This window comes from Panthera onca, chromosome B4 (genome assembly GCF_046562875.1).
Source record: "Panthera onca isolate mPanOnc1 chromosome B4, mPanOnc1 haplotype 2, whole genome shotgun sequence".
Lineage (NCBI taxonomy): Eukaryota > Metazoa > Chordata > Mammalia > Carnivora > Felidae > Panthera > Panthera onca.
In genome coordinates this window covers 71748356-71760816 of record NC_138345.1, presented here as the reverse complement: position 1 = coordinate 71760816, position 12461 = coordinate 71748356, and the positions used below count along the sequence as shown (strand labels likewise).

Below are 12461 nucleotides of genomic sequence, written 5' to 3'. Positions count from 1 at the left end.
TTTCTTGCCCAGGCTCTGCCTTCCTCTTATTTCTCTCTTCTCTCTCTGCTCTCTTTCTCTTATGCATGCATGGATCCATCCATCCATCCGTCCATCCATCCATCCATTTATCCACCTACCTATCATTTCTTCTTTTCAGCGTGGACAGGCACACTCGCTCTGCTGCCCTTGTCTCCTGCTGTGTGCTGGTCCTGGAGAACCAAGAGTCCGGTTCTCGGCGCTGTTTGGCAGGGGGCGCTCTAGGTCCCGGAGCTGTCCAGCAGTTCCAGGATAAGTTCTCCCCGACGCCTTCCGTGTCTGGAAAGCTCTCCAGCGCCCCGCCCCGGGCAGGGAACCTCTCCGCTAGGGCTCGCAGGGATTTCCAGGCTCGCCTCCCGCCTCCCCCTGTCTCTCTCTACTTCGTCCGGCTCCACCAGGAGAGTCTAGCAGGCTTTGGCAGCCCTCCGCCGCATGCCCCAGAGAGGGAGTTCCTTTTCCAGTCCCCGGGGCTGTTTCGGAGCCCAGTACACAATACGCGGGCTTCCCTCCTTTGCCTAAAGGGCGGGCGAGCGCGTCTCCTAGCCTTGCCTTCTGCGACTGGGTGGTCCTTTCTCTCCCGTCTGTCTTTCAAGATACGCGTCCCAAATCAAGGGGTGAGAGCAAAGACCGCCCATCAACTTAGCACCTTGAATTTAGATCTTTCGATCCCGAAAGGAGGTTGGCTTCCCCGGGGCCAGAGAGTGAGGGCGGGGGTCGGGGGGGGGGGGGATAGGAGGGCGGGGCTGCAGCAGCTCCGGGGCTCGCTAGACGGGGCTTGGAGACCAAGGAGCCCCGTGCTGGAGAGGGACGCGAAGCGCCTCGCCTCGCCCTCGGCAGTCCCTCCCCGCTCCTGGTCTCCCCGCCTCCCCGGGCCTGCCCCTCCCGCTCCGGGGGAGCCGTCTCTCCTCCGCGCGTCTCCGGCGCTCTCTCCATTGTCTCTGCTTTTACAACAGGTTCGCGCGGTGGGGAAGACGGGCGGGTGCGGGGCAGCCTCACCCCCGGCTTTCTTGGGGCCGCCTCCCTTCCTCTGGGGGTGTCGTGACTTCGGCTGCTTTTATTCAGCTCCGGAGCTAATTCCCCGGCGGAGCAGCCCCCGGGCGAGCCCGACCCCTCCCTCTGGGCCCCCGGCTCTGCCGGCGCTGCCGCCTCTGCTCTGCGTGTGGGAATGATGTGCGCATTGGAGGGTCCAAGTTCTTCACGTGCCTGGGGTGTCCTCCCATTTTTTTCTTAGGGAACCAATTCATATTAATCCTACTAATCAGTAAATGCGAGGCAGCGGCAGGAGACACAAACGCTATTTTCCCGCTTGATTCCGAGAACCTCTTCGATTTTTATTTTTATTTTTATTTTTATTTTTTAAAGAGGGAGACGATGGACTGAGCAGATCCACACCATGGAGTCTCGGGTCTTACTGAGAACATTCTGTTTGATCTTCGGTCTCGGAGCAGGTGAGTGGCCCAGAGATGGGGCGGGGGATGGGATGGCCCCCGCCTGGGGGCAGCCGGAGCTGGTTGGGGACGCCTTGCTTTTCCTCAATCCAAAGTAGGTCTGGAGTGGGAAGCTTGGAGTAGGGGTGTGTTTGCATTTGGATTTTTCTGTGCTTGCCTTGGAGACGCTAGGGCGGGTCACACCCCTAGTCCGGGGTCTGAGGGCCGAGGGGGAACTTTGCACCGAGAGGGGTTTAAAGTAGGTCAGGGAAATGGGACTGGGTGCTCCGCTATTTAAAGCTTGGCTGCTGATCTCAGGTAAGGCTTCGCACGGCGGAGGAGGGAGTCGCCTCCCTCATCAGTTCCCAATTATTATCTTTTAGACTCGGTTCTTTGCTGCCCTGGAGGAAGAGGCTTGCATTTTGATGGAGATTTTTCTTTCTCCCCCACCCTCCCACCAGTTTGGGGGCTTGGTGTGGACCCCTCTCTACAGATTGACGTCTTAACAGAGTTAGAACTTGGGGAGTCCACGACTGGAGTGCGCCAGGTCCCCGGGCTGCATAATGGGACGAAAGCCTTTCTCTTTCAAGGTATGGAGTGCGCGCCGAGTCCCCAGTGCGGTTTCAGTTCCGATAACCCAGGAGGGAGTTGGCCTCGCAGCTCCTCCTAACTTCTGTATTGCCTCATGGATGATGACAGTAATCTGGACCTGAGATATGGAGGGGTTAACGTGACAGACACACACCTTCCATCTCTTTTTAAGTGGTTTGGTTTTTCTCCCCTCCCGCCCCCACCTCCTTACTTTGTACTCTTGCCAGTTCTAATGGATAGTTCCTTAATTACTGTACAGAAACTCCGATGGCAGATGGTTGATTTTAGAGTCTGGGGAACAATGAATTATAGCACAAACGCCTCATTCGGGTGAAATTGATTTAGGTAGAAAATAGGATAGCTTAATCTTAGTTAAGACACTGCTCTCTGAAAGTTCCAGGTACAATGGTGCCTGGTTGGGAGGAATTTCTTTATGTGGAGTAGCTTTCTGGAAAAATGAATACCTCTCAATAATTTTATCTACTGTATATCACAAACATACTATATGTAAAACAATTTCTTATTGAAAGATCACGATTCTACTCTTAACAATGAGAAAGAATAATATTCTCTTAAATATGATTTTGAAAATCTTTCAAATAAATTTTAATTCAAAGGTATATCTTGTATCACCATTAATTGTATACTTAATATAATAAAACTTTTCTTTTAAGTCAGTGGACGTTGGCCATACACGCATGTCTACATCATAATTTATATATAAAAGTATAGTTTGAAGCAAATTCCAGTACATCAAGCTGTCACCTTTGATTTACCAAAGCTTTTGAATATTGCTTGATTTGTAATATGAGATTCTAAAAGGTAGCTAAACACATACAGAAAGATTCGTTTCATATATGGTGAAGTACAGATGAAGGTAAAAGAGAAATGAAGTTTGGCTTAACATAGCTGATGAACTGACTAAACTAGCCACCCTGAGTTTTCTTGTGTGATTTTGGTGCCATGGCTTCATAATTACTAAAGAGTTGGATGTGCAAAATAAAACCACTTCAGCAAATCTGCCACCAAGAAACAGAAATAAAATAAAACTTGAATGTCTCTGTGGTGGTGTTGTTGCCTGACATAGCCAGTATGTGTCACCATGGACAGTAGTAGCACTAAAGCTTACAACGGGAAAAGGAGGAAATTGACATGTGCTGCAGTTATTTAAAACAAGCTTACTCTTATAAAAAATGTCACTTTCTGTTTTAATTATGGTGAGCCCACTAACTATTTCTATTGTGATAAATATTTGTGATGATATTTTATTTACTGAAACGTCTTTTGGGGGGAGGGGTAGAGGTGCAGCCTAGCTATCGAATCCTTTAAAAAGAATGACTAAATCTAATAAAGGAAATAAAACTAGACTGTCAGCAAAATTCACAAAGTGGAAGAGAAGTGTCATTAGGGATAAGCTTCTGGTTTTTTCTTCCTTTTTTCTTCTTTTTAAAACCTCTGATTTTCAGTCCCTGTGAACTGGAAGCGAAGTTATTTCAGGACTGCTAATCTGAGTAACTGAAAAGCTTTACAGAAGCTAACGCTCCTAATAAACAAATGATGTTGAAGTGCCCTTAAAATTTCCAAAGCTCCTTTAAATTATACTAGTGTTCTTAGTTTTCTCAGAAGAGTATCTGAGCTGTCACAACTAGAAACCTTCAGGACTGTGATTTTATGTTCTCATGCTAGACAATTAGACAATTTCTAGGAAATAGTCTCAAGGCACAAATATCTTTTCCTGGTTAATTTTTTTAAAGCAATATTTAGTATTCATCTTTATTTAAATTGCCAGTTCATCAAGGTAGGCATTGTGTTGCAAATGAATTGTCCATTGTAACTACTTATCAATGCATATCAATGAATTGATTTTATTTCCTTGTTGGTACTAAGCCCTGCACTGAGTAAATGCCTAACAAATCTAGTTTTTGAGAACTGAAGATGTAAAATTTCATTTCCTGCCAAATTATGAGCTTTATTTCATATAGCCAATCAATCAGCAAGTATTTGCTACCTGCTGTGTTCTCAGGAGGCATATGTTACTGATCTATTGATTATGCTCTACTACTTTTATTCTGAGATTTAGATTATCAATTGACAACAGGTGGATCTTTGGCTCTGCTTGGTAGTTCTGCATTACCTTGGAAATACCTTTTCTCTGCTATTAGAAAATATTGTTAAGAAGCCACTTCTAACTCCTACTGCTTCACGGGGATTCCATGGCTTTTAGAGAGACAAAAGCTTTTAGATTCTGAAGATTTGATGGATTTGATTTATGGTCAATTGAGGGTGTTGCAGATATTTTCGTATAGTGTGTCAAATATCATAGGATGGTAACAAATTACAAAACTTGTGAGATGCTCTCAGATTTCACATGAACCTATCAGATAAGTTACTTTGTGCTATCAAATATGTTCTATATAGATGGAAGAGATTTTGAACCATTAAATTTCTCCTGCAGTGATAAAACCATCTTCTTTTGTCTCTTAGCTTTGAAATAAAGAAACCTCAGCATATAATTTCCCAATGATTTTTGCTCATTTAATATTGCTTCTCCTTTTGACTACTTCATTATTCTCTGTGGTGCTATTTAAGATGCTTGTAATTCAGTGCTTTTTGAAACTATAAAATAACTTTTGTAAATTATTGTGCAATATGAATCTATATTAATAATTATATTTTATTATATATGATAATAAAAGCAAGTGGGAATATATTTCCAAGTCATATCTGGTTTTTATCATAATAGCAACTGTATCACTAAAAATTTAGTATCACTTAAAATTGTTTTGTTGTTGTTGAAATTTGATTTGTAGCTGAATTGGAAATTGAAGTAAGAAGATGCTAAATTAGATCATCCTTTAATAAATGTGGCTTTTTATGTGTGCCAGTTATAATCATTTTCAAAAGGAAAAAGTATCCAAGCAACAGTTTGGAATCTACATCAAAATCTAAGTATTTCTAGCTTCAGTCTGACTCATAGCCACAAAAATATATTACATTTTTAAAAAATAGAGGACTGAATGCTGACAATGAAAAGACCTCTGAAGGCTTGTAAAGAGTTCTGAAATCTTAAGGACTAGTGTAATTGTAGATAGAATTCTACCTACTTACCTTGTTTAAAGTCTAGGAAATATTTGTAATGATAATGTTCTTTCTTCTCTGTCATGGGAGACCAAGAAAGAGAGCATAAGAAACACAGTTCTAGCACTTTCTAGCAATGTTAGCATGATTTTTTAGATCTTTGGTTTTAACACTTTCTTTGGCCAGATTCCCAAAGTTGATAGTTTCATCTGTTGGTTTAATAAAATTTCTTCTAAGGTGTTCACAGATTTTATGATATCATTAATCCCCACAAGAGAAGTAAGATAAAATCAAAGCATATTTTCTTCCTGAGTTGGGAATTTAAAAATAAGCCTAGGAGTCAGGGCGCCTGGGTGGCTCAGTCGGTTAAGCGTCCGACTTCGGCTCAGGTCACGATCTCGCGGTCCGTGGGTTCGAGCCCTGCGTCAGGCTCTGGGCTGATGGCTCAGAGCCTGGAGCCTGCTTCCGATTCTGTGTCTCCCTCTCTCTCTGCCCCTCCCCCGTTCGTGCTCTGTCTCTCTCTGTCTCAAAAATAAATAAATGTTATAAAATTTTTTTTTTAAAAATAAGGCTAGTAGTTATTTTTTTTAAAGAACTTTAAGATTTTAAAGGGAAAAAAACGTCCACAAGCCTACTCTTAGGTCAGTATTTAAAAACAGGACTGAAATTGGGCATTTGGTGTTAGGCCATTGACTTTATTAGGTAAAGGTATCTGCATTAAGGAAAGCAAGCTTGCAATGAGTATTTGTCAATATGATGGTCAGTGGACATCCATGGACTAGGGACAGTGGTCATTGGTGCCCCAATAGAATAGAATAACACAGTGACAAAGAGATGGGCTTAGAAGTCAAGATAGACCCAAGTGGAATCTCATTAGTTGTTTTACTATGGTGAAGTTACTCAATTTCTCTGAATTTCAGCACCCTCAATTATAAAATTAATGTTGTTATTGGGATTAAAGGAGATATGTTCATTCATTTAAATAAATTTTTGTTGTGCAGTTGTATCCTGCTAGGTGTTAGGCATGAAGCAAAGGAATAAGTTAGAACTTTAGTTTCAGAGTGTCTTAAAGATAGTCATTAAATAAATATTTACATGGATAATAATTTAATCACTGTTAAGGTAAACGCTATGAAGAAAAACTAAGAGTGCAATGGGAATCTATAATCTAGGGAGTCATAGGATCAGGGAGACTATCTTTGAAGAAGAGTCATTTAAGCTGATAGCTGAAGGATACTTAGTCTGTAGAAGAGGGGCTATGGGGATTCAGAGAGGGAGAATCACAGAGACAAAGGAAATAGCATGAACCAAGATCCCAAGCCTGGAATGAGCATTGTGCATTTGAAAAAAATGGAAGAAATTCAGAGTAGTGGAAGCATATGGTTGTGATATGAAATGATCACAAATGAAGGGAGCAGAGACCAGATTACAGGGTAGGTCATGTTAATAGAAGAGAATTGAAAATTTGTCATTACATAAAGATATATTGTGGTAGGCAGAATAATGCTTCCTCAAAGATGTTCATGTCCTAATACTAGGTACCTGATACTGTGTTATGTTACCTGTCAAGAGGAAATTAAGATGTATGTAGAGTTGCGGTTGGTAATCAACTGACCTTAGGGTAAGAACTATTCTGGATTCTATGGTTAGTCCCCATGTAATCACAAAGGTCCTTTAGATCTGGAAGAGGGAGCTAGAAGAGTCAGTGTCAGTGATGCAATGAGAGAATGACTCAACCTGCCATTGCTGCCTTTGAAGATAAAAGTAGGCCATGAGCCAAAGAGTGTGGGCAGTCATGAGAAGGTGAAAAAGGCAAGAAAATGGATTTTCCCTTAGAGTGTCCAGCGCTGCTGACACTTGATTTTAGCCCATTTCTGACCTCCAGAACTGTGAGATAATAAATTGTGTTGACTGAAGTCACTAAGCTTGTGGTGATTTTTTTATAGCAGCAATAGGAAACTAGTACAGATTTTGATATGTGGACGTGGGGGCTGCTGTAAGAAATACCCAAAAATGTGGAAGTGGCTTTGCAATTGGGAAATGGGCATAGACTCGAAGAATTTTGAAGAACATTATAGGAAAACCTAGATTGTCTTGAATAGACTGTTAGGAACAATATGGTGATGGCAATTCTACTAGGAAGGATTTAGAAGAAAATGAAGAGTGTGGTACAGAAATCCTAAATCACCTTAGAGAATTCTTAAATTGTCATGAACTGTTGGTTATGTGGACGTTAAAGACACTTGCCCCTGGGAGCTTAGATAGAAATCAGGAACATGCTATTGCAAACTGGAGGAAAGGGGATCCTTGTTATATAGTGGCAGAAAGCTTAGCTAAATTGTGTCCTGCAGTTATGTGCAAAGTAAAGCTTGTAAATATGAACTTAGGTATTTAGCTGAGGTGATTTATGTGCATATTATTGAAGGTGCAGCCTGGGTTTTTCGTACTGCTTCCTCTAGTAAAAAGTGAGAGAGGCAGATTGAAGGAAAAACTATTAAACAGAATGAAACCAGAACTTGATATTTGGGAAATTCTCAGCCTCCCAGATTGAAAATGATGCTAAAGTGAGGAGATTCCTTGTCAGGAATGCCTGCCTTGGAGAGAAAGCCGATGGTTTTCTAGGGAAAATATTTTGCTAGGGTCGCAGCAGTAAGGTCAGAGTACTCAGTCACATAGAGGGCTCTTTGAAGAAATTGAACATGCAACTCATGGATTCCCTCAAACATCTCAGCAGAAGCCAGTTACAGAGATAAATGTAGCCAAGAAATATCTGTGGAGGAGCCTCTTGTCTAATGGAGTAAATCACCATGACACATATGGGGGGACCCATGTGGTTCTCGAGAATACTATACCAGCAAAAATGCAACTGGCTGGGCCTGAAAAGGGAAGTGAGGATGTAGTAAAAGAAGGTTGTTGATCCCTAAAATTCTACAAGCAAGAAACAAGCTGATTACTCAGCTGCAAACACGAACCACCTTTTATGAAAAAATAAGGTTGACTAAGAGGGTACAACTGAGAGCCCAGAAGGCACAGCTGAGATCCCAGGAGGTGGAGCCAAGGACCACAGAGGACTATTCCTAGACTTTGAAATCAAATATAATTTGCCTAGCTGGATTTCAAAGTTGCATGAGTCTGATGTTTAATTTTTAAACTTCTATTTTCTCTCTTTTTGCATGGGAATGTCTATAATTATTATCCCATGTCTATTGCACCATTGTATTTTGGGAGCAGACATCTTGTTTCTTGAGCTTGACAGGTTCACAGATGGAGAGGAACTGTGCCTCGGGATGGATGGTACCCAAGGCCTCGTTTGTACCTGATTTAGGTGTTGACATTTGGGGCTTTTGAATTGATAAGATTTAGACCAGATTTAAACTTCGAGTTGATATTCTACTGAGTTGAGACTTTGGGGACTTTTGGATAGAGTGAATGTATTTTGCATGTGGGATGCATATGAATCTTTGGGTGTGAAAGACGGGCTGTTGTAGGCTGAATAACGGTCTCCCAACCGTTTACATACTAAACCCTCAGAACCTGTAAATATAGTATGTTACTTGGCAAGGGGGGGATTAAGGTTACAAAAGCAATTAAGGTTGGTAGGGCATCCGGGTGGCTCAACTGGTTAAGCGTCTGACTCTTTATTTTGGCTCAGGTCATGATCTCACGGTTCATGGGTTCAAGCCCGAAGTTAGGCTCTGTGCTGGGTCTGCTTGGGATTCTCTCTCTCTCTCTGTCTGTCTCTCACTGCCCCTCCTCAGCTCATGTGCACTTGCTCTCTCTCAAAATAAACCAACATTTTAAAAAAAGAAGTAGTTAAGGTTGCTAATCAGGTGATGTCAAATATGGAGATTATCCTGGATTATCTGAGTGGGTCCCATGTAATCATAAGGATACCTTAATTTACGGAAGAGGGAGGTAGAGGCATCAGTGTCAGTGTGATGCATTGTGAGAAAGACTTGATAGGTCATTGCTGGTTTTGAAGTTGGAAGCTGGTTGTGAGCCAAGGAATGTGGGAAGCTCCTAGAAGCTATAAAAAGCAAAAAAAAAAAAAAGGATTTTTCTTTTAGAACCTCTAGGAGAAACACAGCCCTGCAAACACCTTGATTTTAGCCTAATGAATTCATTTTGGACTTCTGACCCTCAGAACTGTGAAATAATAAATTTGCATTGATTCAGCCATTAAAGTGATATGTTACAGCAACCATAGGAAACTAATATATATGTTAAACATTAGCATCCATTTGTTTTGTAACTGAATTAAATTTTATTTTGAGCCCTCTCTCTACTATGCATGAGAGTGTGTTTGTAGGGTTGTTGGAAACTTGAATTAGCTGGTTAAAGTTATGTTAGTCATTTGTAGTTTAAAATAGTTTCTGGGGCAACTGGGTGGCTCAGTTGGTTAAGCATCTGACTTAGGCTCAGGTCATAACCTCACGGTTTGTGAGTTTGATGCTCGCAGGGGGCTCTGTGTTGACAGGGCGGAGCCTGGAGCCTGCTTCAGAGTCTGTGCCTCCCTCTCTCTCTGCCCCTCCCCTGCTCGGTCACTCACTCACTCGCTCTCTCTCTCAAAAACAAATAAACGTTAGAAAAAATTAAAATAATTTCTTAACGTGTAAAGTCAGAGGCTTCATACTGAATGCTGAGTCTTTAAGAAATTCTCTCCATCATTTAGCTATGAGATCATTCTGGGAGCAAAGAACAAAATCAAGCACCGGGCTTTTTGATTGTATTTATTTTTTAAAAATAGACCCTTCCTCCCTCAAAAGGTTAATTCAGAAGTGGAGGGGGGGAAGTTAGCATGAATATTTTAGAAGCAGAATGGATAACACTTAGCATGGTGTTTGGCACCCAGTGAGTGTGGTAGGCATAACTATGGGCAGGGGCAAGCATAACTGGAAGTCTTTATCAAAAGTGCCAGGGATTTCTGTGGGATGCCAAATAGGTTTGGTTTGGGAGGAGCTGGAGCAGTCTTGACAATCTCCAACAAGTGGATGACTTTGAATGTCATGGCTGAGGCATACCCTGGATAGCAGTTAAAGTGAAGAGCCTCCACCTTTCTTTTCCTTTATTCCATCTCCCACTGGCTCCTTGTCCTCATGTTGGTCCCAGAATCCAGTCTTTCAGACACCTACCCTCTTTCCCATTCTTGTTAATACCTGCCTATAATTCAATACCTGCTAACTGATAACTTAGGTATCAGACATTAAGGCCTTACAGTGTGATATGTCTCCTGTTGATTTTACTTCAATTCTATTAGTTGGTTTTTTTTTGTTTGTTTGTTTTGTTTTTTACTGCAGTGCTTTTGTGTATAAGAATGGGGCACACAGTATAATGGGGGGGGGATGTTTACATAAAATATTAGAGGAGGTAAAATAGGAACTGAGATTTAATTATAAATAGTGAAGAAGATGATGGGCATTGAAGAGGGCATCTTTTGGGATGAGCACTGGGTGTTGTATGGAAACCAATTTGACAATAAATTTCATATATTAAAAAAAAGTACTGAAGAAGAAAGTTTGGGACTTTATCTTAAAGAATGAAGCTAAAAACAATGAAAATTATATGCCTCATTGTATATATGGCAGAGTGTATGTAATCATTTAACTGAGTTAAAAACAGAGCAAATAGAGCAAAATCAAGTGTTGTGTGTGTGTGTGTGTGTGTGTGTGTGTGTGTGTGTGTGTGTTTGCAAAAACATGTGAGGGCTCTCTCTTTATCCTTTTAATGCAAAACCATTATGTTTTGATGTTTGTCATAATGGTAAAATTATTATTTTTTATTTTTATCTACCTGTGTCAGACCACCAGAAGTTAGTGCCTTTGTGTGTCATTTGAGCACTTTTCTCACATGGTTTTTTATAGACTCTGTGAAAATTTTCATCTTTTGCTAGCTAGGTTTCAGTTAGAATCAACATTGAAGAGGTAGATATATGTGCAAACTCGTTTTATAAGCAAACGCTTTATTACTGGATATTTTTTGTAATGATGACTTTTGTTTCACTCTGTAAACTCATTTGTTGGAACTCAGAAATGGGCCACTGTAATTAAAAAGAACTAGGGAGAGAGCTGGTGGGAAGAAAAGTGGAGCCTGACTCTTCCCTTTCCCGTTTGGCCTGCTGCCAGCCATTGGGCCCTCGGACAATTGTTTACCGAGTCATTCTTAATGGTGCCTCTGCTGACGTTCTTCATTCTGGGGAAGGGATGGGGAACCCAGGCAACCACATATCTTTCCCTACAAAGGGAGGATTTAGAATGAGGACAGCAGACCACTGCTCTGAAAGGTCATACTCTAATGGCCTGGACATAGGGAAGAAATGATGGAAGGGACTGTAAATTCATAGTGAGACGCAGTAGTAGTTGGGTCCATGGACTCCAGAGCTGGACATGTTGTGTTTGAATCCTTTGTTCACTAGTTGCATGACCTTGATCTTGTTCCTTAACTAATCTTTGAGATGAAAGCAGCACTACTTCTTAGAGTTGATGTGTAGATAGATTGTGGATGAAACTGTGTCTGACATTTACCAAACATCTAATGTATTTTAAGTATTTTTTTTGATTTTCGAATTAGCTTAGCAGAAAACCATGCTCCTTGGATTATTTTAGGGGCTTCCTGGTAGAAGCGGTGGGTTTTGTGAGGGAGCTGAGGTGAAGTGATTTTCACATGAGGCAGAGAAGACACATGAAGGTAAACTGAAGTGGGGAAGAAACCGGCCCTGAAACATCTTCTGTTCTGTTTTTGCTGTCTTGGTTCTACGGGTGGAAGAGAATATGCAGATGTGGGTGGAGAGGAATGAGAACACATGGCAGATTTGGAGAGGAAGGAGTGTAATTTGCCCTGTTGCACCACTGTTCAGAAGTGGGGGGACCAGAGAGAAAACCCACAAAAGAAGATTCATAGCATAGCTCCTCTGTAGGCACCCAAACACACTACTTTCTCGACATATTGAAAGTTTAGCTTAGTGTTTGAGTTGTGACAAGTGTTAGCAGTTCTGAGGAGCAAACGACATGATGGGGGCATTACTTGGCTCTGTTGGGGGAAGCTTGGCTTTCCTCGGCAAGGTGGGAACTGGTGGTGGAGGATAATATTTCAGGAGTCTTCAACGTTAGCCCAGGAGCCAGTGTTTTAATGTTGACAGAACTGTTGGGGTGGTCTTGTGGATCTTCTGTGAATTGGGGTCACTTTCCTTCCATTTCCTGCTACTTCTTTGGCTTCTTCTCTTGAGTATCTTGCTGGCATATATTCTTTATTTCTATAGTCCAGAGTCCCTGTGTCAAATTTTTATCCCAGTGGCCCCCTGAGACCCTGGTCTTGAGTGACTTGCTGTATTGTTTCCCTATTAAGACTGTA

At 41.7% G+C, this 12461-nt stretch overlaps 1 protein-coding gene across 3 annotated transcripts in view; it reads left to right on the top strand.

The window, feature by feature from the left end:
* Positions 1-12461, top strand: part of NELL2 (neural EGFL like 2) — a 392703-nt gene that overhangs the window by 58898 nt on the left and 321344 nt on the right. The window contains exons 1-3 of one of the 3 annotated variants that reach the window (XM_060657877.3): positions 512-632; positions 1381-1466; positions 1907-2035. In XM_060657877.3, coding sequence (XP_060513860.1) covers positions 1412-1466; positions 1907-2035 — 184 coding nt within the window. In that variant the 5' untranslated portion in view covers positions 512-632; positions 1381-1411. Of the gene's footprint in view, positions 1-511; positions 633-800; positions 972-1380; positions 1467-1906; positions 2036-12461 lie in introns of those variants that run through there. The other 2 variants (XM_060657878.3, XM_060657876.3) reach the window with 2 other exon arrangements.